Below are 27,855 nucleotides of genomic sequence, written 5' to 3' on the forward strand. Positions count from 1 at the left end.
AAACAAATACTGATCACTCTAGTAACAATCTAGTAATTATCCTCTCAGTACTTGGATGGGCTGATCCTCAGACAAAAGGTACAAAGATCATTTGTAGGTCTGTATTTGAAGCATTTCCAGCTTTTATATGGTGTACCAGAGCTTTTCCTCTATTGAGATAGCATTTAGATGAAGTTTTGGAAAATGGCTTTAATGGAAATTATCTCTACTATGATATATATTCCTGATTTTCAAAGGCTTCCTTGCATCTTCCACCTCTGATTCTATATATTTTTCTAAGAGAAATAAGTTATAAGTTTGCGATAGATTTAAAGCTGGAAAGAACCTTAGAGGTCATTTATTCCAACCCTGTCATTTTACAAATTAGGAAACTGGGGGCTTGAAATGTTATGTGATTTGTCAAAGGTCACACACATAATAAATTGCAATGCTTGGATTTGAATACAAGTTCTGCATTTTCTATGGTACAGGAAAAGAAGGGGAGAGGGAGCAGCAGTCATCATTTACATATGTATATATCATTTATAAATTGAAGAGTATTTTTTTGTTTTGTTGTTGACTTATTTTAGGTGAATCTTATTTTTCATTGACTTCCATTAGCAAATAGCATGAAATATTTTATGTAGGTAGCCCTTTTTAGAACTTTGTTTTAACTTCCTCAAATTGTTGGCCTCTTCATACCCATCCCAGGAATCAGTCATGCTTACATAATTACCTGACATCATAAAACATGACTTTCCTCCTATATATCTATATCTATATCTATATCTATATCTATATCTATATCTATATCTATATCTATATCTATATCTATATCTATATCTATATCTATATCTATATCTATATCTATATCTATATATGACACTAGAGATTGTCCTCTACTGACACAGCCTTTAGATGAGATATTGGAGAAGGGATTTAATGGAACTTATCTCCACTATAATGGATATTCTTGATTTTCAAAGGCTTCTTTGCATCTTCTACCATCCACATATGGATGGTAGAAGATACAGGCACACAGATAGATAGATAAATAGATAGATAGATAGATAGATAGATAGATAGATAGATAGATAGACAGACAGATAGATTGATCTGTCTAAAAGCTAGACTGCTATAGCATGCTCCCAAATAGATGCTACCACATGGTACAAAATCATTATCATACTAAAAACCACCATAAGGTTAACGGTTAGGACTCTACAAAATAATAATGTCCCATTTGGTTATTTCTGTATGCTTCAAATTCCGTAAAAATTGTGAGGGAGGGCCTATATTTTCTCAAAATATTTTAGAAATAGTCTTTTCACATGAATAGTCTTGATGTTATTGTAACACAAACTATTTAATAGTAAAATTTTTCACATTTTATATATGAAATGAATACTGTATAGATTATTTTAAGAAGCATACATGTATATACATATATTTATACATATGTATGTAATATAGTTAGTGGACAGCTTTAATACATTAACCAACTTGTTTAATAAAAGGTAATGTTTTTATTTGTAGTTTCACACACAAATACCGTACTACTTATATTTGCCTGCATCTGTACCATTAATGTAATTGACCTTTTTTTTTTTTTCAATTGACATTAAGTAATTGCTAGCACTCACACCTGGCTATTTTGACTCATTTACTTGCATCATTGTATTTCACCTTGATTATATGGCACTAAATCCATTTCTTTGTGCTTGGTTATCACAACCAGCATTGCAATACAGTAACACTGTGCATTAATGATGCTATATTGAGGTACCTCTCTTTTTTTCCATTTTTTTTTTTTTTGCTAAACAGCAAGCTATGGACCTAGGATAGCACACCCATTTATCAGAAAGGATTACTTAAGGATTAGGGATGTAGTTGATCAAGTTAAATTAATAAATAGTACATTCTTATCTAAACCTCTGAATGGATTGATGGCTATTCTAAGTAATCTATGAATCTGATCATCTTAATTATTAAGAAATGTTTATTTTGAACCTCCTTTTTGCATTACATTACGAGGGAGAGAAAATAATGAATTAGGTTCTAAGTCTAAGGACTTAAAGAAGAGGCAGTTTGGTGCCTCATAGACAAAAATATATATCCAGGCAGGACATATTAGCAGAATAGTAACCTATGGAGGACAGCAAATGAAATTATAGCTGAACCTGCATATCTTCTTATACAGTACTTCACGTGGTATAATTGCCATATGATCCAGATTTTCCAGGACTGTCTTGATTTTCTGAGGCACAGAATATTAAAGCTAGAAAAGAGCTTAGAGATAATCTAGCCCAGCCCCTTTAAAATGAAGAAATTGAGGACTATCGAGCAGAAAGTTCATGTAGCTAGTTAAGAGGGGGGAAAAAAGCAAGATTCAAACCCAGGTCTTTTGACCAAAAGTTCAGTAAATGCTTTTCGCTACACTGCACTGCTTATAGAAGAAAAAAGAATGTACTTTCAGTGAGTCTCTATTATAGTAATAATACATATCAAACCATGTGTTCTGAATTTGGATTGGAAAAGTTCAATCACCATACTATTTGCTCGATGCCTCAGTTTTCTGTTTTTGTTGTCATTTATTTTGTTGTTTAAATTCCAAGCCACTAAAAAATAGAGATTTTTTTCCCCACAGATTGGTTTCTATTGGGATTGATTGAAAATTGACCGAAGTGATGATAATATAAAGGTACACAGCATCTTCAGCTCCTCAGTGACTACAGTGCCATCTAATTCAGATAAAAGATAAAAGAAGTCTACTCACTCCTACCAATGCATAGGTCTCATCAGTAGCATTCCTATATTTCTTCCTTTCCCATCTCCTTATATTCCCCATTGGAAATCTACTCCTGAAATCCCATGAAAAAATTTCTGAAAGGAAAATATGTGATGTTGAGCTTCATTTAGAAATGTAGGTGAAGGTAGGAAATGGAAATTATTGGAAGGAGCTTTCTGTATGGAAAGAAAAATGATGTAAGAGAACCAGTCCTGGGGCAGCTAGGCAGTGCAGTTTATACAGCTCCAGCCTTGGAGGACCTGAGTTCAAATCTGATATCAGACACTTGACACTTACTAGCTGTGTGACCTTGGGCAAGTCACTTAATGCCAATTGCCTCACCAAAAAGAAAAACAGAGAGAGAGAGAACTAGTCCCGACATTTAAACAATCAAAAAATTGGATAGATATCTGAAGAACAAAGATGAAGATAGTGTTGCGGAAGAAGATTAAGATCTAGCTCCTCTTATATAACCATGACTATCAAAATTAACAGTTTTGCAGTCTTTGTGAAACTTTTGAACTTCCACTTTTAAAAATGTTTTTGTTCTCTGTTTCTGCAAATGTTGCTAATAGGAAAATCCTTAGAATTTTTGAGTTTGATTCAGGGACAGAACAAGGAAGTTGTAAGTCTGGTTTTTTTTTTTGTTCTTATTGCATGAATGGAGAAACCTGAATTGGGAGCAGCAGATAGTGACAGTAGAGAGAGATAAGATTACTCCATGGAAGAAAAGAAAAGAACTTCCTGGGGAGCCAGCCAGGACTGGAACTTGTTTCTTTTGGAAAACACATTGAAAATTTCAAACAACTTACAAATAAACCTTTGAAATATGTTATTTATAAATTGGGGCCTGCATATAAAGGTTTTTTTCTAATTTGTTAGAGAATTTGCATGCATTCAATCAAAAAGTTTAGCTATTGCAATATCAACCCACACAAATCTACAAAAATCCTATGAAGTGATAATAATATACTGTAAAGTGATAATGCCAAAGTTATTGCTTTGCACAGAAAAAAAGGATGTATCAAATTATCTTTTTAAAACACTAGAATGAATATCTGACAATTCTTCAAATTGATTTTTTTTTTAGTGAAAATTTATTGGTTCCTCCAGTGATCATTTTACTCATCCATCAGTGGACAATGCATCATGTTTAGAGTAGTAAAAAACAAAATTAATGTTTATAGACTATCTAAATATGGTCTACAGGGTTTTAGGTGGCACAGTGGCTACAACATTAGCTCTGGAATCAGGAAGACTTGAGTTCAAATCCATCCACAGACAATTACTAACTGTGTGACCCTAGGCAAGTCACTTTACCCTGTTTGCCTCAGTTCCTCATCTGTAAAACGAGCTGGAGAAGGAAATGGCAAACCATTCCTGTATCTCTGCAAAGAAAACTCAAAAGAGGGGTCATGAAGAGTAAGATATGACTGAAAACAACTAAACAGCAACAAAATATAATGTACTTCTTAGGACTTTCAATACCTTTTTCTGTCATTCTGCCTCTATTGCAAAAGAAGAAGGGGGCCACAGAGGAAAGTGGGTTATTTTGTGTGTGTGGTTTTTTTCCTTTACTTCTTCATTAAGTGATATTATATCAAATGGAAGCCTACCAGTAATGAGTCTTTCCATTCTGGAATAACATAGACAAGAGTCACCCAAGAAAAGTAGTTGTGGGTGGGTTGAGATTTGCATTGCTGAAGGAAGTACTAATTACATGTGGGATCAGAGTTACTGAAGTATCTCAGTATGAACTTAACTGTACTTTGTATTTGAATGGTTCAAATAGGTGTTTTATTCTTCCTTCCTTCCAACACATTCGTCACTGAGAGTTAAGAACAAGGATTATGAACAGAATCGTAGTAGAATATTCAATATTTTAAGAAAATACTTCTACCTAAATTATATATGCTTTTATTTTAACATTGCACACAATCTTAAAACCTCAAAACAAAATCAGCTCATATAGACTTACAAATATGTTAAATCCAAACAGTTCTATTCCCATTTCCTCATTTTACATAATCCTTTCTCTGTCTCTGATTCTGTCTTTTGTTCTCTCAGTCTGTTTGTCCCTCTCTGTCACTATCTCTATCTCTTCTCTGCCTCTGTCTCTCTGTCTGTCTCTGTCTCTGTCTCACATACATGTACACACACACACACACACACACACATGCATACACACCTACACATCTGAGTGATCTACTTAGTACACTGGATTTTCTCTCTTCTTGCAATTATTAAGCAAACAAGTGTTAGTATCTTAGGACTCGAATTCAAAATCCTGTTATCTTAGAGACAATCACAGTCATTGTAAAGAACCTCTGAATCATATATTTTAGAGAATGAAAGAAAATAATAAAGGGAAGGGAAAGAAAGTAGCTAGTTTTGATGTCTGTTAAAAGGGAAGGAGTGGTGAGTCGTTTAAAATTTCCTTATGTCCTTTATCATAAAAAAAAAAACTTTAGGTCTAATGATGAAAATTTTTTACACCTTTACCTGTCTTCATTTATACCCTACCAAATTTATTTATCTGTATTAAAATATGGACATATTTTCTTTTTATATCACCCACATTTCCAAATATACACCTCCTTTCTTCCCTCCATAGAGTTATCTCTTATAATGAAAAATTAAAAAGAAAGAAAAAGAAAATTATGTCAGGAAAACTAAGCATTGTATTAATAGTTACTGGCAGTCTATACATTCTTCCACACTCATAATCACCAACCTATTCAAAGAAATAAGGTGTGACAAGATGCAAAGTGGCATGGTAGAAACTAGATGTTGAGGGCCCTGGTTCATATCCCACTTCTGGCACTTAGACCTGTGAAATCTTGAAAAATTCATTCTACATCCTTGGGGCTTAGTTTCCTCCTCTGTAAAATGAGGGAGTTGGAGTAGGTAACCTATGAATCTACTTTTTTCCCAGATCTATGATTTTATTAAAAGGTGAATATTCTCATTGCTTCTTTGGAGCCAGGGTTACTTTTCCTTTTTTAAACAACTCAGAATATTAGGTACATTTTGGTTTCCCTTGATTAATATGGTTATGGGAAAAGATGTCTGTAATTCTTTAAATAATTTGGAAAATATTAAACTTATTTTTGAAAGATGAAAGAAAAATATAATGCAGTGTATGTTAATAGTGGAAAAAATCTGAAATATGTATGAAAGTTGTGGCTCTTTTCCTACATATTTTTAAAGAATCCCATAATCCACCTTTTCTTTCACATCACTTTATTTCTACAAATAAAAAATTGCAGTCTTTTATTAATAATGCTTGCTGGCATACCGTCTAAGAAATGACAATTGTAATTACTTATCTGGTGAGAGTGAGAAGAAAATAAAAGAAAGAAAAATCATATTGTAGATGTTGATTCAGATTGCTTGAAGCAGTAATAAATGTCTCCAAGCCAAAAAAAAAGCTAATAAGACTTTAAGATTGGAATACTTTAAAAAGTAAAAGTATTTTAATTGCAAAATGCCTTTATGTTTAGACTTAGAGAAAAATACCCATAGTAGTGAGGTATGCATGCAGGTTATTATGTAGAGTCCATAGCAACGAGGTTAAGGAAGGAACACATTTGTACCATGTTAAGAATAGCTGAAGGAATGGTCTAGTCTGAGAGTCAGAACCCTGGGCAAGAGAATGCAACCATAGCTGGCTTCAATGACTTCAAGGGTGGTCATGTGGAAAATGTCATGTTGGCTGCTAGGTGGCACAGTGGATAGAGTTCAGGGCCTGGAGTTAGGAAGACTCATCTCCCTGAGTTCAAATTTGGCATCAGATATTAGCTGTGTGACCTTGGGCAAGTCACTTAACTCTGTTTGCTTGAGTTTCCTTATGTGTAAAATGAGCTGGAGAAGGAAATGGCAAACTACACCAGTATCTCTGCTAAGAAAACCCCAAATGGAGTCACAAAGAGTCAGACATGACTGAAATGACTAAACAATAACAACATATGAAAAAGGGTTTAGGCGTGTTTAGTTTGACGCTAGGAGATATAGCTAGCAAAAGTGTGTAGACATTGAAAAGTGGCAACTTTAAGGTTGATATAAGGAAAAACTTCTTTACAATTAGAACTAAGACTGTAATGGGCTGCTTGGGAAGATGGTGACTTTACTTGATGACTTTAAACAAAGACTAGATAGACATATCAGGTATGTTTTGACATTCAACCTTTTTTTTGCAAATATGGGTTGGACTAAAAGACCTCTGGTCTCCCTTCTAACACTAAAAGTCCTATAATTCTCAAGTAACTGTGTCAGAGGGCAAGCTAACCTATTCCTGGCTCCTCGTTGCCACTTGTAGACTTTTCCTCAATTAACATCACTAAACAACCCCTCTTGCTTTGAGGTTCACTCTTTCTGAATTTAATAACCAATCCAGACCTTGGTAGCTGTTTTCTATTAGCCCCCAAAACATTCTCCTTCCTTTCTCAATAAGTTCAGTGGCTATTTCTTATTCTCCATCTCTATTCTAACTCTTGGTTTTATGCTAAGGGACTTCAAAATATATGTTGATGTCACTCCAAACACCCTAACCAATCACTTCCTAAATCTACTCAACTCTTATGACTTATTCTATTCCACCTCAGTGACACACAGTGATAAATATACCTGTCACCCAAAAGTGTTTCAGTCTCGTGATCATGAATTATTCCTCCTAAATCAATTCTTTGTCCTCACTATGCCCTCCACACTCTATCCACCACTCAGCGCTTTCCCAGGCCATCACATATATTCTGGCTACAATCTCTTTTCTTTCCCTATCTCAGCACCTAATTTAACTTTGCCCTACCTTCTATTATTGGATCTCTTGTCCTCCTTTTCAGTAAATGCTCACATCTTGCCAAAACCTGATCCTGGATTGCTCTTGATCTTTTACCATCTGCCACATCTGCTCCTACTCATGTGCTGTTCAGTGGTCTGAAGGAAGTCATGAAATTATCCTAGTTATACCATAAATGCATATTATCTAATTATATGTGACAAGGGTCCCCACTGTAAATCATTCCATTTTTTTCTTCCCTAATTAATTCTATATCTGATTCATCTCAACAACTGTTTCAAGCTGCTCCATGTACTTTAAATCTTCCATACCATCTCTCTCCAAGTCTCCCTATTGAGAATTTTTCCAAGGAAATAGAAACTATTCAGGATGAACTCCCTGTTCTCCTCTTTGCTTCATATCACAACCACATCACATCATTCTCCAATATCTCTTCCTTTACTCTGGTTTCTGAGAAGTTGCCCTTCGAGGTTTTTCTTTAACACGGTCTACCCCTCTACATGTCCTCTTGAACACATGCTTCCCACATTTTCAGCCAGATTGGTTGGTTCTTCTATCATCACCTTCTCAAATCTTAAATCTCTTTCCCTCTAGTAACTTCCTGCTGCTTAGAAACACACACCTCATTAGTTATTATGATTTAGCTCTCCTCCATTTCTCAGCCAAATTCCTTGAAGAAAAGTTGTCTATGCTCATTGATATTGCTTCTCTCTCACCCTTTTTAAGACCTCTGCTTTATGATTTCCAACATCATAACTCAACTTCAACTATTCTTTTCAAAATTACCAGTATGCATTCTCTTTTCTCAATTCTCATCTTTCTTGACCTTCCTGCTGCATTTGACACTGTTCAACATCCCTGTTTTCTGAATAGTCTCTCTTCCCTAGGTTTTCATGATAATGCTTTCTCTTGGCTCTTTTCCCTGAACTCTTCTCAGTTTCCTTGGACTTATTATTATCTAATTCATATCCACAAACTGAGGCTGTACCTCTAAACTTAGTCCTGGCTCTTTTCTTTTTTCATTCTTTATTATCTGACTCAGTGACCTTATCAGCTGACGTGGGTTCAATTATTACTTCTAGTCAAATGATTTCATATCTATGCATCCAGCTGTAGTGTCTCTTCTGAATTCAAAAAACCTACATTACCATTTCAAACTGGATATCCTGCAGATATCTCAAACAACATTGTCAAAATAGAACTAATTTTATTTCCCTTCAAACCTACAACTTTCCCAAACTTCTTTATAACTACTGAGAGTACCAATATACTTCCAATCACATTAGCTCACAATCTCTATATTGTCTTCAATTCCTAACTTATAATTGACCCCAGAGACCCAAGCCATTGCCAAGCTTAGTCATTTTTACCACCCCAACATTTTTAGTAATACACACAACTTTTTCTATCTATTACCCTAGTTCAGGCCCTTGTTACCTCTCACCTTCACGATTGCAAAATGTTTCTAATAATAGTTTCCCTGCCTCTAATCTCTCCCTCTACACAGCTGACAAAATGATTTTTTTCTAAAGCACAGGCCTGACTATGTCATTCCCACCTCCTTGCTACTCAATACAAACTACTGGCTCCCTAATACCTAGAGGATCAAAAATAAATTCCTCTATTTGGTCTTTATAATCTGTCTTCATCCTACCTTTCCATATCTCATACACATTATTCCTCTTAATGCCCATGATTCTGTGACCAGTGAATGTCCCTGAAAGTTAGCTGACTGATCCTGGGATTAAAAGTTTAATAGCATAGCATGGCCTAGTACAGAATCTAGGGGAACAGTGACATATTCAGCAGTAATACCAAAGGAAATTTAGTGGTTTTCATACATGTTAACCAAGATACAAATGGGCTTTCTTTGCCTAATATGAGGTTTCAAAAATAACCTTATAACAATCATTTTTTTCCCAGTTGGTGAAGAATTTGCGTATAAATCAGTCTTTTAAAAACAGAAGCCATTAATAAAAGCTATTGCCTTGACCAAGAGAAATAACAATTATTTGCCTGAAAATGTGGCAAGGTTGTAGGGGGTGTGTGTGTGGGGGGGTATTATTGTTTAATTTTTAACAATCATTTAGCCTGAATATTAAGCAAAAAGAAAAACTGAAGGGGCAGAACTTGAATGTATTTAAAAATGATCATTTCTTTACCCCCCAAATAGTACAGTAATGTTTTCAATTCCTTAATCCAGAATCATACTGTCATACATGCTTCTAAGAAAATATCTTATGTTTGCTTGGCTTGAAATCAGGAAAATATGAGTTCAACTCATGAGTCTGATAATATTAAATTTATGGCCTTTTGAAAGCCTCAATTTCTTGTAAAATGTCCTTCCTTATCTGTAAAATGGGACTAATAATATTTCTATTGCCACTACTTCATAGGGTTGTTGTAAGGCTCAAATTAGATAATGTCCCCCAAACCTAAAAACACTATATAGAGTTTAATAATAATAATAATAATAATAATGACATGGTGCTGTAGATTACATGACCTCTAGACTTAAAGGACATGAGTTCTAATCTCATCTGTGATTTTTATTGCCTGTGTGACTTTTGACAAGTCTCTTTCCTCTCTTTCCTCAGCTACAAAATGAGGGAATTGGCCTAGATGACCTTCAAAGTCACTTACAGCTCCAAAGCTACGCACTGTGTATCACACACACATACCTCAGGCTTGACATGGTGCATGGAAGGAGACAGAACTTCTGATTGCCTAAGAGAATACTGAGCATGACACTACATACCTGAATAAGAGGGGATACAAGGGGAGCAGTTAGGTGGTGCAGTGGATAGAGCACCGGCCCTGAAGTCAGGGGGACCTGAGTTCAAATCTGGCCTCAGACAAAATACTTGACACTTATTAGCTGTGTGACCTTGGGCAAGTCACTTAACCCCAATCACCTAAAAATTAAAAAAATAAAAATAAAAAAAATAAGAGGAGATACATGGAGAACACAGTAAGGTTTATGAAGACTGTGACAGAGGTGGTTGAGAGAAGCAAGCATGGACCTTTGAATAGCTACTGGAAACCTCCAAATTGCAGACATTTAGGAGAAGCCACTACCCTCCCTACGCCCAAATGTGTGTGTGTGTGCGTGACCTCCAACCCTCCCTTAGTAAAGTCATTTCCTCCCTTCTTGGTTGAGATGAAGTGCTTTATCTTGCTCCTAGAGAAAGAACTCCTTTGCTATTATATATTCTTTGGTTTATTTTATCTGTATTCTAATCATGAGTGCCCCAGCTTTTTCATTTTCATCTGAGCATTTTCTATGCAAGCCTGTTATCTACAACACTATATTGAAACGATCATTCACATTATTCCCCCACCATATAATGTGAAAGTGGAGTAGTGAAAAATACTTTCTCATATGCTATATCTCCTGCTACGTATAGTAGATGGAATCAGCATGATCCTGATACGTGTGGCCAATTGATTTTAAAACACACAAAATTACATGCAGTACAAGTTATTGAAGCTTCAGATATGGATTGACACAAGAAGTACAATTGGATGGTGTGTGTGAGAGAGAGAGAGAGACAAAGAAAGAGAGAAGGAGGAAGAGGAGGAGAAATGGAAGAGGGAGAGAGACAAGTTTTATAGGTTATACAGTGAATGTGAGAATACTTTTCTAACATAAATCTACAGAGGTTGACTCTCAATATTTGACACAAATACCATTTCCCACTAGATTCCCAAGTCTGATTATGTATCATATGACTTGAATACATTTTTTAAATTAAACTTTAAAAAATACTGAACTATAAAAACTCTATTGTAAAATGTTCAGTACGTGTAAAACATATTTTAAGTTCAATTTAATTAAAAATGCCTTGGTTTACTTTTACATTGTTTCATTTAATGCCCAGTTCTTTACAATAACCAAGTTATTCTGAGATGCTATGAGACCTGTGTTAAAGGGGGAACCCTAAATTAAAAAAAAAAAAAGAATAACATTCCCACGTGGTGTGCATATTATGATAGCTTGATTAGGAAAAGTGGGAAGAATACCATGGCCCATACAATTACTCTTCGAAAAAAAGTCAGTCATTCCCGTAGAATTTTATATGGTGACTCAAAAATCAAATTGTATATTCTTTTCATATACTGCCTAAGTGCCCCCTCAACCTTCTTAAATAGATTTGAGCATATCAGGGCAATTAAAATACATATCCTTTCTGCATAAAAAAAACTTTCTTGTCCTTAGCTTGACATAATTCTTAAGAAAATCTGAACAGGATATAATTATTTATTTCTCATGAATAGAAGATATCTGCTATATTAAAAAAGAAAGTCAAAGCACCAAGTCAAATAAAAAAAAATCCACCTGGCAATTTTCTTATCATGGGCAACACAAGGCAACTACATATTAATCTTTTCTGAGTCATTTTTATAAGGTTAGCTAAAATCACATATTCACAGAAATCGTAGTTTCACTTTGCATGCATACCTTGAATCTTTTTTTAATGCCTTGGGATATACCCTTAGTTTTTACCCACTGCTATCATAATCTGAAGATGGCTATGCTAACTGACAAGATAGGAAATTAATTTCTTAGGAATGATTGTTAGTTTTCTCTCTTCTCAAATTTATCATGCATATATTTACCTGTTTACATACTACTTGCCCTTAGGAGAATGTAAATTGCCTGAAAGCAGGAGTTATTTACTTAATCTTTGTATCCCCAGAAAGAAATATAAAGGCACTAGACTTTCAGAAGGATAGCAGCTTCAGAAATGTCTTCTTTTTTTCTCTTTCTTTTCTTTTCTTTCTCTTTCTTTCTTTCTTTCTTTCTTTCTTTCTTTCTTTCTTTCTTTCTCTTTCCTAACTTCCTTCCTTCCTTCCTTCCTTTCTTTCTCCTTCCTTCTTTTCTTTCTTTTGAGGGAAATGAATTGGACACAAAGTATCTGATTTTGTTTTCTTTAATTACAATATTAATATAATGCTACTACTTGTTATTTTTTTTCTGAAGAAAAGGGGGCTAATAAACTACATTGATGGTTATATCTTTACTAAATGAATATCAGAGAAACAACAGCACATTCACTTTTTTTAATGAATGAAAATGAATGAGTAAATGAGGGTCATCGGATCAAATATGATATTTATAAAGCACTTAGCATAATGCCTAGCATATGGGAGGTGCTATATAAATGAAAGTCACTTCCCTCCCCCTTATGTTCCCATTCTCTTCATATTTATCAGAGAGCTGTTACCAAACTCTGACTCTCCTATGCCTTTGCCTCTGTAAGATAAAATTTTAATGAACTTCAAACCCATAATGGAAACAAATAAAACAAAAGTAGCCAAATACAATTTCACTTCCATATCTTAATAGATATAGACCTTATTGGAGATATCCACCCTTGTTTCACCCAGTGATAGGCACAATCATTGGTACATTCATTGACTACAAAATGATTTATAAAATGCTCTGGGATTTAAAGCAAAAAAAAAAAAAGATGGAATCCCATGTCAGAGAGAGGTACAAATCCCAACTATTTTTTTTCCTCAACTCACTCAATAAGAAGAGATGCTTTATCTGATATTTTGGAATGCCCAGCCAATTTGATCCCTAAGCCAAATGGGAGGGGGAGCTCCCTCTCATCTGCTTTCTTCTTTATCCACAAAAATAAAATGCATGATAAGGCAGGCACTATAGCATGGCCTATGTGATGATAGACTGAAATGACATGCTACCTTTATGCTTAATCCAAATCCTCCTACAGTTTGTCTTCTAATGGTCACCGTTCTTTCCTGAAAGAGAGGGTTTTTTTTAAAGCGGTTAGTAGATTCTAATACTGTACTTACATTCACATTTCTATTCTCTCTCTTGGTTATTTGATCATAATAACATCATATTTTAGATTCTTACAAATAGATAGATTAATTTTTAAAGTTAGAATAAAGCTGATAACCTAAATCTCAAATTACTGAAAAAATTATTAAATTGTTGTTATACTTTATAGTGAAAGAAAAATTAAGCTTTGTTCAGACCATTTATGCTCATGTTTCAAAATTCAAAGCTTCTCAACCCTCTCATTACATCATGTTATTGTACTTCCATGATAAACAGGGGCTAAGAGGCTCATTTTTACATACAATCAGCTATTGGTTATCCGCAACAAAGACTGATTGCTTTTCAACCGAGGATACCCTAACTACCAGTATTTGATCAAGTTTCAACTTTGGATGGTAAAGGTGAACCAATAAGGAATCAAGCCCAGGGCTAGAAGTAGTCAAGGAAAATGTTTTTATATTTCCAAGTGCATTTCTGTATTGCATATATTGTAGAGTTATAGGATGTTAGAAACATAAAGGGGAATTGTAGGTGTATCTCCAGCATTTTAAACAGCAAGGAACTAAAACCCAATCCCGTTAAGTGACTTACTTAAAATCAATTAACTGTAATGTGGGTAGAATAATTTCTTATTGAAAAAATAGTCATGAATCTCTAACTCAATATTAAACCTAACTAAAAATGATTTTTGAAGCTGTTTTTTTAAAATTATCTAGGCATCTTCATCCTTCAAAATGCAAGCAAACATTAACTGTATACTTGAATTTATATCATCACAGGTAATGTATGGTCCAAATACATACGAACATACTTCTACCTACATATCTAAGCTTTCTTAAACAAATTGTGTATTAGAAACCCTAAGGATAAGCTGCCAGGAGTTTTGTAATGTCTGACATTCTGAATTATTGAGTTACTATAGCTATGAAGATAACACGGGGAATTGAAATCTCCTTCCATCTGAGGGCAACTTGAAGCCTCTTCATCTGTTCATCCTTGATCTCCCAAATGAACTTTCTTGTTTGATAAGCATATTCAATTTAGTTCTAGATAGTACATAATCTTAAACATTTTCCTCTATTTCAGCAATAATTTTTTTTTCTCTCTCATCATAGTACTGATTCTACAAGCGCTTTCAGAATAGATAACATTCAAAGACAGGGACTAAGAAAAAGCAAAAGAGACTTTTGTTTGCAGTAGCTCAGGAGCACAGGCTACTTATTCGTTGCATTTTGGTGGATTTTCAGGTTTTCTTAAACATAAGCTAAGCTACTTAGTTTCCATTAAAAAAATTAATTAGGTCTTAAGGACAAGGTTACCATATCTGAAAATAAAGTTTCTTAAATCTTACACAATCTATATTCAAACAAGACAATTATGCCAATTTTTATACAAAACTTCATTTCTCCTCGGCATAAGACATAAAAGATAAAGAGGTAGATTTTTATCACAATTTATTTGTTAAGTAGAAAACATTCAGCCTTACGTATCTATAACCTTTTAGAAATTATCCTACTAAACACAATCTTAAAAATAACTTCTTTATTTTCAGAATTACTGTTTTATCATGACTTGTTTAATAAATCCATCTTAAGACCCTCTTTGTAAAGTTATAAAAAATTAATACAAATAAAAGTAAGAAATAAGATAAATACTTTCTTTATAAATAATTTTACACACTGCCATGTAGTTCTTTAACTAAACTGTGATTTTCAGCTCAGTCTGTATGTGAGTATGGTTGTGGCTATATAACAATTTTTTTTTAATGTAAAATTCCATGTATACAAAATGTATCTAGACATACCCCAAACAGAAAATAATTAAATATTATATATGTATATATGTATGTATATAGATATGTATTTTCCAGTACAATTTAAAGTAAATATTTATTATGAAGTGCCTTTACATTTAATAAGTTAGACATGAATTCAAGGCAGAAAAGGCACAGAATGCATTTAAAGAAATTATCTTAGGGCAGCTAGGTGGCGCAGTGGATAGAGCACTGGGCCTGGAGAGTCAAGGGGACATGAGTTCAAATCTGGCCTCAGACACATAACACTTACTAGCTGTGTGACTCTGGGCAAGTCCCTTAACCTCAACTGCCTTGACAAAAAAAAAAATCTTTGATTTAATCTGATCACAGATGCATGAAGCAGTATACACAAGACGTAGTATAATCTATATCCAAAAGGCATATAAACAGAAAAGGAGGTGGATCACTTATAAGGAGAAAATGTGGGATATGCAACAGACTAATCATATATTGAGCTGGTTCTCATGTTAGTTGTTCAATCCACAAGCCTTTCTTTTTTCTTTTTTTTTTATTGGTGAGGCAATTGTGGTTAAGTGACTTGCCCAGGATCACACAGCCAGTATCAAATGTCTTGAGACCAGATTTGAACTCAGGTCCTCCTGACTCCAGAGCTGGTGCTATACTCACTATGCCACCTAGCTGCCCCCTTATCTAGCATTTATTTTGTTCATACTGTATGCCGAGTGCTGAGAATACAAAGAAAGGCAAAACCCCATCCCTGATCTCAAAGAACTCATTTTTGAATGAAGAAAATAATATGTAAATAACTAGGCACATTCAGGAAATATACGGAGAATATGGAAGCGAAGGCCCTAGCAGCTAAGGTGGACCAAGTGAAAGGTGTTCTGAAGGTTTTATCTAGAGAAGCCTTGAAAGCAGTCAGAGAAACTAAAAGTTGAGATGGGAAGGAGCAGAGAATACAAAGAATGGGAGATAGCTAGAGCAAAGGAACAGAGATGGAGTGTCATGATCAAGGAACCCTAAGTAGGAGCTGAAAATTAAAGTATGTGGAAGAAAAGAGTAAGAAGACTAGAAACATAGAAAGGATACAGGTTATGAAGAATTTTAAATGCCAAAAAGATAAGTTTATATTTGATCCTTCAGAAAACAGGGAGCCACTGGAGGTCATTGGACAGAGACCTACTCTTTAGACAAAATCATTTTGGTAGCTACTTGGATGATGGCTTGAACTAAGGATGCTTGAAATGGGGTGACTCTTTATAAGATTGTTGTAACAGCTCAGACAGGGGGCTATGAAGCCCTGAACTATAACAGCAGCTCTGTGAGTGGCAAGAAAGGAAAATATATGGGAGATGATTTAGAGGTAAAAAGGATGAGTGAGAGTGAATGGTTGTAGATGATATTAAATGCTGGGACCCCAAATGCATGATTGGAATGATGATGGTACTATAAGCAATAATATGGAAGTTCAGAAGAGGGGAAAGTGTGGAGGGAAAGATCATGAATTCTATTAAGGGAAATCCAGTCTGAGATGTCCAATTGGCAGTTGGAGTTGCAATACTGAACCTAGGGAAAGAGACCAGGGCTTACTATATAGAAGTGGGAGTTGTCAGAATAGAGATAATAATTGAAGCCATTAAGAGTTGATGAGATCATTAAGTGAGATAATATTGAAGGGAAAAAAAGGAGATGATTCAGAACAAAGCCTTGGGTACCATCCAAGATAGTAGGCATAATATGATACCTTAGCATGATAGATACCCAACATGAAAACCAAAAAATAGCACTATATCATACACACACACATACACATACACATAAATATAAAGGAAAGAATATGTAGGAGAGAAACTATTGGCTGTGTCAAATGTTTTCAAGAGTTTAAGAAGGATGACGATTGGGAAAATAGCATTATATTGAGAATTAATTAAATGTTCACTGGCAACTTTGGACAGGGCAGTTTCTGTTGGTTGATGAGATCAGAGGCCAGATTGCAAAGAGTTTGGAAGATAGTAAGAGAAGGTAGGGGCACTGATTATAGATGGCTTCCTAAAGGAATTAAGCCATGAAGAAGAATCGAAATACAGGATAATAGCTAGTGGGGATGGTAGGATAGAGTTAGCTTTTGTTTGTTTTTGGTTCCTTAAAGATGGGGAAGCATGTTTGGAATTTTAGGTGGGAAGGAAAGTGCCCATAAATAGAGAAAGACTGGAAATAAAGAAGAGTAGAGATCATAGTGGATCAGGGTAAATTGGAAGGGGGTGGGATCAAGGGTGTTTATAGGGGGGTTGAATTTGGCAAGGAGATCAGCCACTACTTCATCTGAGATTGGAGTGAAGAAAGAGATGGTGGGAAGAGACATGGTATGAGAATGATAAAAGACATGGATTTGGGAAAAGAGGAATTGAAGGTTACTTTGGAAGGCTTGAAGAGAGACAGGAAGATTTGAGATAGGAGAGTGGTCTAGTGAACCGATCAGGGAAGAACATAATTTTAGAGTACAGGATAGTATAAGGTTAAATTTGATCACAAAGAGGAAGAAACAGGGAAGAGATGAGAGTATAACCAAGTTCAGGGGTGATGGAAGTGCTGTGGAAGAACTAGTAGAGGGAATACAGGTGTAATGCAGCCATTAGACTAATTTTTCCTTTGGTTGCAGGAAAATACTGGTTTCATTCACTGCTGGGCTTGGCAAGTAGGTTGCTGCTCAGTGCTGGCTTATTACTACACATCAGCCACTGCAGTCACTGGCAGACTGCTATCAACTCTAGTTGCTGGACTTCTGATGGCTCTTTTAATCTTTCAAAGGTCAGAAAGTAATAACCTGGTCCATTCCATCTCTGTATACTCATTCATCCATCGTGTAGAAATAAATAGAAGGGATAAAAGAAACAGGCACCATGCTCTTACAATCAAGTGACAGCTTGGGTGGGGAAATAAATCAGTTAAAATCCCTGCTATTGTCCCTCTCTCACCTGAAGGCACTCAATAGCTCTCCCTATGTTCATTGCTAGGCATGCCAAAAAAGCTGAAGGAGAAGTATATTGAATCTTTTGAATGAAAAATGTTCCAGTTCCACCATCAGTCCTTTAAGTTCCAAAGCCAAGCATAAAACTCTTTGTCACCTCATAACATCATAATTCCTCATTGCCCAGTCTGTATATATATTGGATTGAAACTAAAAGGAAATAGTGTGTGTGCTCCGTATAACACATCAGGAAGAGCATATGTTTGCATGCTCTCAGGACTGGGCCTTCATTGTCTAGTCCTCCATTATATATGGACCTGTAAATACTGATTTTTAAGAGTTTAATGTGATTTAATAAAGAAAATGGGCTTTCCTACACAGTATATATTCATTCTTTTAATCAACAAATATTAATTGAGAACTTAAGAGTTGCAAAGAACTCTACTTAGCATTGTGGGAGATATTTTTTTTTAAAAAAGTAAGACATGGCCCTGGTACTGACAGAGTTTATAGCCAATAAATACTTATGTAACTATGATTCTATTAGATGAAAATTTTTAGTACTTTCCAATACTTTCTTAGTCCCAAACTACAATTTCATTGGTTTAGAGAATACTGGATAAAGACACTCTGGCAATAAAAATGTAAAACTTATAGTCTGAGAGCTTCCTAGAGTATTAAGAGGTGGAGTGATGTGTCCAGTGTACAAACCAGTACATGTCAAATGTGGGACTTGAACCCATGTCTTCTCGACACCAATTTATCTCTCTACACATTATACAGTAATACTTCAACAATTCCTAAAAATTATAGAAAGGAGTACCCTAAGTAAGAGAGAGAAACTAGCTTTTCACCTAGTGAGCTAAATAGTCATTTTTATTCTCTTAAAATTGGCAGGAACTCTTCTCTCAGAAAAGCTCCTCATCCACTAATAGCTACTCTTGGGCTGCATGAACTACTTTCTTAACTCTTGTTCTGTGGATAATAAATAAATGATTGCTTAAAATAGAACCAAGCCCAGTGGTGCAGTCAGTTCAGGCAGAGAGCTTCAGTGGTATCAAGATGGAGTTTTCAATCTGTCAGAGAAAAATGCATCTTAATTAGCCAATGTCATCACCCAAATTACCTAGAACATCTTGCATAGCAATAATTAGCTTTGAACACATCTTGGTCAGCTAATTTTGTTACACAGCTGATTTTGTGCTGGCACACCGATTTTCTTGGATGACAGCCGGCAAGCATACCAAGGTTATCAAAAATCTTTCTTCAATGCTCCTTCTCATTTCCTACAATCCTGGCTCCAAAATCTCAGGGCACAGAACATTTAGAACATGTTCCAAATACAGTACAAAAGAGCTGATGCAGATTGTCTAGTAGAGACTGTAGAGAGGCAGCAAAAATTGTTGAGACTCTCAGAAACAGCACTTATTTCAATGTTAAAAAAAAAAGCAGACAGACCTACTCCCATCCGTGTTCTACAGCTTCAAGACATATATAAAGCATGGATTTAAACCAGATTGTATTTGCTGATTTATAAAACATTTAAAAAAATCCTTCCCATTTAAACATAATCACTTTTTAAAAATAATTATGAAATATAAAATAAATCACAAATACCTCCCTCAAGATCAATTCTTCCCTAATGATTCTAAACAAATTATGTCAGTTTCCCAAATTCTGCTCTGTATTTCATATGTCTGATTTCTTTGTGCTCAGTGAGTGTGTGTTAGTGTTAGATTACTGAAGGACCAAAGTATCTCTCTAACCCCTTCATATTCACCTTTTCTCATTCCTTTCTGCTTTCCAAGGAGAAAGGGAAAAAATGGAGTTTCCAACATTTTCTATGTTGCCCAACTCATCAATCAGTCTATGCCTGGGAGCAGGATTGGAATTGTGTTTAGTTAACACATGTAGGTACTGTAAGAACTGTTGCCTGGTAACAAGCCACATAGTATTTTGGGAAGCCAAGGTCTAGGGTCTATCTATACTTTAATGTTTCATCTCAAGTCCAAGCTAAGGGTACAAAGCACATGTTGTATATATAAATGAGGGAATTTACTATAATCCTTTTGTACTTCTTAGAATGAGAAGGTTTGAATTCAAGAGGACTATTATCATATAATATTGCTTTAGATCACAACATCCCAGAATGGTAAAAATAACATTGAAGACCTAGGTCACATCTTAGTTTACTCATCCCTAAAATGGGCAGGATAATACTCTTCAACTGTTGTGAAGATCAAATGAAATAATCTATGTGGAAACACCCTGCAAACTGTAAAGTACCTATCTGAATGTAAAATGCCTATATGAACTGTCACATCTGTGTTCTTATTCCTCATAACTAAAATATTTATTGTCCTTAATCACACATAGGTTTTTTTTGGTACTATACTAATAGTATTACATTCCAGATCATATGCTTTTCTTTTAGGAGTGTGTGATCCTAATGGACATCATTGACGCACAATAGACATCACACATGTAAAAATGTACAATATAGCCTATCAATATATATTTAATCTATATTTCATTAGTCAGTTTTCTTAGATACAAGATAAAAGTCATAAACTTGTAATCTTCAGTATATCCCTAAGCTCCTTAACTCTAATGCTGTATTAGGAGCACTTCCCGTCATAAGCAATAATCATGACAAATTCTTTGCATGTACAGTACATTCCTGATGAGGTATCATTTCCTAATTTTAACAAAAAATAAATTATTAGTATACTTTGCATTTCTCAGGTATAATAATCACTAAAGAGTTCCTGTTTCTGATGCTATGTATACATAGTGGAGACAGAAACGAGCAATTAACCAGGCCATTCATTCTTTCATTCAACAAACATTTATTTGAATGCCTTACAGTTTTCAGGCAATGGGATAGTCAGTGTGAGCTGGTCTGCTACTTAAAAGCTGAGTGATCTCGGGGCAAATCACATCATCTCTTGGACTCAGTGTTATCATCTATAATAGAGGTTGGAGTGAATTATCACTGACTTTCTCTTGAAGGTCTAAAGGTATGAACCTTGTTCCTATGCACACTAACCTCCTTGTATGAACAGGCAATGTTCTAAAAATACAACCAAATCAATAGCCACATTTTAAAAAATGCTCTAATCACTGATGATCAGAAAAATGAACATTAAAGCAACTTTAAGATTCTTCCTCATACCTTTAACAGGTAACAAAAATTTAAAATGACACATTTTTGGAGGGACAGTTACCTTTGCCTCCATACCTGCTGAAACTGAGATTCTTCATTGTTTGTAAATTGTGGCTCTATCTAGCTGTCCTTGCTACAAACTGTGACAGAAATTTGCCTATAAAACATTGTTTACAAGTATTTTTAACTCAGTTTGATAGTACTACGCAGGTATTTCTTTTAAAAAGTTATTATTTTTAGCTGAAGAAATAGTAAGCTCAAACCAGTGACATTATGGCACTGAAATGGATTGTGAATGACTTATAAATAAACCTATCCTGCTCATAGAAAGACAATTCAGATGAATTCCAGTCAAGGCATATCTTGTCAGTACCAGGTGATACTCATTAGTGAACCAAGAACCAATACTGTGTGGGCAGAACACACTTGAAACAGACAGCCCCCAGTGGTCCAGAAGCAAATGAAGCATTGTGTACAAGCCTCATAGAGCCCATGACCATCTTGCTGAATTGCCAGGATTGCTTAGCCCTCATTAGGTTAATTGATCAATGCTTTGAGTCTGATTTTCACCAGTGTTTCCTTCCCTAACTGTTATGGTTTGATTCTCGTCAAAAGACTAGGAATTAGTCCTCTCAGTGACCTTCCCTTCCCACCAACCCATAACCCAAGATTTGCCAGTTCCCTAAACCCCATCTCATACAAAAATTGTACCCCCACAGAGTTTCTGTTATAGGGCTACTATTTGTCAATGTTCCCTCATTCCCCTGCGGCATGGCTTAAGCTAGTAACATTTGAAGCCCTGAGTCATTGGTTCATCACAAGGAATCAGTCTACTACTAGAGGCTCTACCTACTGTCACCAATGGATACAAAGAAGAGTCTCTGACTGAAGATGCTGGTCCATCATACTTTTGCCTATTAACATGCTGCCTTCGCTAGAATATGCTTTATGAAAGCCAGAATAATCATTATGGCAACAACTACTGGGCTTTGCAGGGTGGCTGCCATCACTGCTGGAGTCTGAGCATTGTCAGTTCTAATAACTGCCCTAGAGGTGATAGCTCTGGCTGCTTCAACAAATAGTTGATAAAGAGTGGAAAGAAAGGTGATTTACTAGCATCTTATAGACTTAGGAATCTTTTCAATCAAAACAAGGAGAGACTTATTTTCTCTCTAGTTCCTAAATTGATTTTTGCGTATGGCTATTTTTCATCTAATTAAATAATAGTTCACATTTCTAAAACATCTTTCTTATACAATATCCTCACAAAACTCCTGCTATCATCCATTATATGAATGAGGAAAACAGTTTAAAAAGAATACCAGAATCACAAAATTTCAGAGCCAGAAGGGATCTCAATGGCCATCTCATACAACTTCTACCTGAAAAACAATTCCTTCTGTCAGTAGTTAAAACAGCTTCCATTTATGTAGTGCTTCATGGTCTACAAAAATACTTCATATATACAGACCATCTGCAGAGTCTTAGTGCAGTTTTAAGACTTAATAGCTTTAAATTGCACTACAATTTTTAGGACTCTCTATATTATATCATTGGAACCTTATAATATTTTTTTGAGGTTAAGTGCTATTATTATCTTCTTTCTATGGCTGAGGAAACTGGAGCTGAGAGAGGTTAAGTGACTTTTCGAAAATCACAAAAGAGTCTAAGTTCAATCATTGTTCTTTTCACAAGGCAGAAAACTTTCATAGCAGCTTTCACCTTGATAATAAATTCCTACTTATACAAAAATTTCCCATTTTATACACTACTCATGTCTACTGGAAGGTAAATATACTTTGAAGTTTATGTACAGGCATCTCCCTTCCTATCAGATCTTTACTGCAGGAATCACTCCCATGGAGAGCCATGGTGGAAGGGGTAGAAAGTTTCTAATCATTTGAGTTTTATATTTTATATTACTCAGGAGCCTTGAAGCTTGTTTCTAAAACACCCTACTTTTCTGGCAAGCAACCCAGATTCCAAGACTCTCTTACTTAGTAAGGTAGCTACCTGTTGTTGCAATAACTCAAGGTGGGTGCTACATAAATTTTCCTTCTTCAGTTAAAAAACAGATTATGAGATATTATTGAGTACAAAAGCTATATTTCCCTTTCCTTAACAAAGGAAATTGTGGGTTCAGGAGCATTGTCCTAGTATTATGTAATGGAAAGAGCATAGATTTTATAGTAAGATGACCTGGGTTTGAATCCAAGCTCTGCCTACATGACCTTGGACAAGTTCTTTCATCTCTCTCTGTACCTCTCTCATATGTAAAATTAAGAGGTTGAACTTAATGATCTCTATGATCCCATGAATTCATCTTTGAGGCCACACAGAGTCTACTTCTGTCTTTTACCTCATTTGCGGAAACTGTACCATTATCCAGATTCCTGATATCTTTTAAGCTGGAAAAATCCACTATCGTGTCTCTTCCATACTTAGCAGCCTTTACAATAGTACCTGGCACAGAGCTGGCAACTAATAAATGCTTACTGACTCACCAACTCACTCTCTGCTGAGTGGTCAAGAAAGCCATGGGGCAGGAAATGCATAATCTCTCCTTCAATCTCTCCTTTTGATAAGAACACAGGCCCTTTCTACCAAGCTCTGTTTTGTCCTATGAAAAGACACATATAGAAAAGAGAAGAGAAGAGAAGAGAAGAGAAGAGAAGAGAAGAGAAGAGAAGAGAAGAGAAGAGAAGAGAAGAGAAGAGAAGAGAAGAGAAGAGAAGAGAAGAAGAGAAGAGAAAAAGAAAAGAAAAAGGAAGAAAATAAAAGAAATGGAAGGGAATAGCAATCAGTACCTAGCTTTCTTTTATAGGTTAGCATAGAGCAGGAAAGAGGCTTTGCACCCTTTTGAGTCCTAAACAATCATGCTTAGAGTGCCCCAGTCCTTGGACCCCCTTAAAAGCCCCTCCACCCTCTCAACAAAATACGGAATATGATCACTGTTTTCATCAGAAGGTGCCCATCAGATATCACCAAGCCTAACCACCTCATAAGTATAGCAAACTGATTGATCATAAAATTAATCAACTGATCCGCCCACTTTACTCACATATGTCATTTTATATATCTCTACATGTCATGCACGTCATAAATGCATGTATACATGTGTACCTATGCAATATGACATGCGTTGAAGATGGAAAATGGCAACAAAATTGAACAGCAAGAAGACATCTTGATTGTCTTTGGAGTAAAAATTTCAAAGTGCTTTCAATTTTCCCAGGCTGCTCCTTTTCACAAAGCTTATCCTTTTCTTTTTATTTCTTTATTTCTTTTTTATTTTTTTGGCTAGGCGATGGGGTTAAGTGACTTGCCAGAGTTCACACATCTAGTAAGTGTAATATGTCTGAGGCAAAATTTGAACTCAGGTCCTCCTGACTCCAGGGCCAGTGCTCTATGCATTGCGCCACCTAGCTGCCCCACCTATCCTTTTCAATACATTTTTTTCTCTGTAATTCTGTATGCTTGTGAATTTTGAAAGTATTATCTCCAAAGAATCAAAATTTCCAGTGAAACAAAAGTCAATGGAGAGATACAAATTGGGCATAAGTATACTGTATATTTCCAATGATGATCTATGAACAAGAAAAGATGGAACATATACATATACATATATGTTTATGTATTGTTATATATTTGTATATCTATAAATTGGGTAAGTAACAAGATTGAAGAACAAGAGATAAGCAGCCTGAGTAGACATCTGTGCTCTCAAAATGTAAAAAGAGGCCCAAAATGTTTCTAGTAATTGAGGGTAATCCTCTATGGAGGTTTTATGGAATAACATGGGCAAGTATTGCTCAAAATAAGAGAGTGGAAATAGGTTGTGATTTTCAATAACAGGATTACCTGCTCTGATGAGATAATGGATTCTTTGAACTGTTGAAGTGTTAAAGAGAAATCAAAAAATTTGTTGATTGAGTTTAATGAGGCTATTAGGTAACTGATCAATTAAGTGTAGCAGAAGGTTCATTGGACTTGGAGTCAGAAGACTAGGCCTTAAATACCACCTGCTTCTGCCACCCAGTAGTCACAGAAGCCAGAAAAGTCGCCTAAGTATTATGAGCCTCATTCTCTTTACCTATTAATAGGAAATACTAAGATTACACCATATAGGGACTGTTATGAGGAGAATGCTTTGTAAATTCTAAAGCTTCTAAATTTTTTGTTAATTATTATTATAGCTAATGTTATTAGTTGGGGATATTTAATTAACAGAGACCCAGAACTTACTTTTGGATGATAATCAGTTGCCAGTCTGGTACTCTGTTAACTTGAGCAAGTCACTTCATTTCTCTAGTCCTCAGTTTCCTCTTTTGTAAAACTAGGGAGTTGAGCTAAATGATTTGTAAGGCATATTCCAGCTTTAAATCGTACAAACCTATAAGTTCTACCCTTAGCTCTATTAATACCTACTTTTAAAAAAACCCATTATCTCTTATTTGATGCATCCATCATGTAATGGTCTGGAAATAGCTGAACTACCCTGTCTCATGCCATCTACCATGAAGCAATAGTACCTCCTGACTAATAAAATTCAAAACAAATGTTACCTCCCCTTAAAATTCCCTCTGTTTACTTTTCTTATCATACAATTATAATCTAAAACCATAGGCTTTGTCCCACAAAGCTGATAACCGGAGACATACTGGCTTTTAACAAAACCCAATTCTAGAACTTTAGGGCAATTTTCCTTAAAATTCCTTGTAATATTATATCCAAAATATTTTTTTAATCATAACTTTCAGGTACTCTGATAATTCTCTTTCCTCAGTTTGTTCTCCAAATCAGTTGTTATTCTAATGAGATATTTTGGATTATTTTCTATTTTTTCTAGTTTTGTTGTTTCTTGTTGTCTTATAACGTCATTTGATTTTACTTGCTCAGTTCTAGTTTTCAAGGAGTTACTTTGTTCCTTAGGATTCTGTATCTCTTTTTCCACCTGATTAACTTTTTTTGCAAAATTTTCTTACATTGCTTTTATTTTTCCCCTAATTTTTCCTCACTCTGTCTTATTTTAGTTTTGAATTCCTTTTAAGTTCTGCCAAGTGTTCTTTTCAGGCGGGCTTGTAACCATTTGACATCATTCTTTGGGATGAGTGGCTTTTTTTTTAACCTCATTATCTTCCTCTGCATGTGAACCTAGATCTTTTTATCTATCTATGGTCTGGTTCTTTTTCTTTTGCTTACTCATTAACTTGCTTTATTTTATTTTTAGCTGCTTATCACTATCATTAAATTTTAATCCTGAGTTGTGGGTAATATGCCTTAGGCCTCAGGTCCTCCTTATTGTTATTTTCAGAAATCTGTCCAAGGGTTCAACCTCAAGGAATTCTCTCCTTTCCTAAGCCACAGTTAGGAACCCCAGCCAAACTGTACCCAAAATGTCCTTGCTTCTTGCAGCACTGCCCTCACTGGACTTGTGTTCACTCTTCCTTGCCCACTGCCACAGCCCAGGATCACATCTGGTGTCAGCACTGCTAAGCCTGGCTCCAAGAAACAGCAAGTGGTCCTTCAGTCTTCCCTCACTCAGCCTCTGCTGGTTTTCAGATGGAAGTTTGTGAGGTAAAACTTCATGAGGTGAAATTTCTTGAGGCGATGAGTGAAGTGAAAGTTGAGGCAAAATTTCTTGAAGTCCATTCAGCTTCCTGACAGAGCCACTCCAGGGTCAGCTTTTTGTTAAGTCAGTGGAATTGACCTGGAGGTGTCTACGCTTCACTCAGGCCAAACCTCAGCCCCTGGAGGTCCTGTCTTTTCTGAGGTCCTCTCAACTTGTCTTAGAGGGCAACTGCTTTTTCTCTTTATTTTTGTTGCAGGGACAGAGGAGGCTCACTCTCTGACCATCAGAACAAAGTGAAGTATATCTTGAGCAAATGGACCTGACCTGAGGCAATGGAAGAGGTGCTGGTGTTGGAGGCAGAGCTGGAATCTTGACTACACTATATACATTTCATTGAGAAAATCATTTCTCTTAGTTCCTTGTGATACACACATCAGATGTCTTCATAGATGACCACTTATCAGAAAATCTCTTGAAAGGTTGTTGCATAGGTGGTATAGGTAAGAGTTTTGGAATTAGCTCAAAATGGATGTGCTGAAGAGAAAGGAGGGATCTTTGTCAGTGACCTTTGGAGCCCAGCCAAGGGGTAAATGAGACAAGTATTCAATCAACTGCGATGCCGCCTATAGATGTCAACTTAGTGGTATTAATATTATGTATCAAATGGACTAAATTTATGTCAACTTTCCCAAGAGACCAAAGATAGCATAGGAGAGAGTATACCCAGAAGATATTGAGGGGAAAATGTTTGTACTTTTATTCTTGCCTATGCTTTGAAGTAAATATTTCTTTGTAATAATGAATAGATGCTAGATAGTCAAATGGAATTAGGACACTAGTCACTGATAACTAACTGTGGGGGAGAAACCCATTCACATAGTACTTAAGTTAAAGGCAATAGAAAAATACCCATAAACCCTTCAGGGAAGGCAATAAGTATTTATTAAGTGCTTACAACCACATATTAGAAATTGTGCTAACTGATGGGGATACAA

The 27,855-nt window shown here is 35.5% G+C and overlaps 1 protein-coding gene across 1 annotated transcript in view; it reads right to left on the reverse strand.

Moving 5' to 3' along the window:
- The window catches only part of SNTG1 (syntrophin gamma 1), a 489,887-nt gene that overhangs the window by 455,672 nt on the left and 6,360 nt on the right, over nt 1-27,855 (reverse strand). Inside the window, 1 exon segment of the mRNA XM_078151780.1 lies at nt 13,278-13,334. Within this exon segment, the coding sequence (XP_078007906.1) occupies nt 13,278-13,334 (57 nt within the window).

This window comes from Phascolarctos cinereus, unplaced genomic scaffold, assembly GCF_003287225.1.
Source record: "Phascolarctos cinereus isolate Bilbo 61053 unplaced genomic scaffold, phaCin_HiC Scaffold_4;HRSCAF=312, whole genome shotgun sequence".
Taxonomy (NCBI): domain Eukaryota; kingdom Metazoa; phylum Chordata; class Mammalia; order Diprotodontia; family Phascolarctidae; genus Phascolarctos; species Phascolarctos cinereus.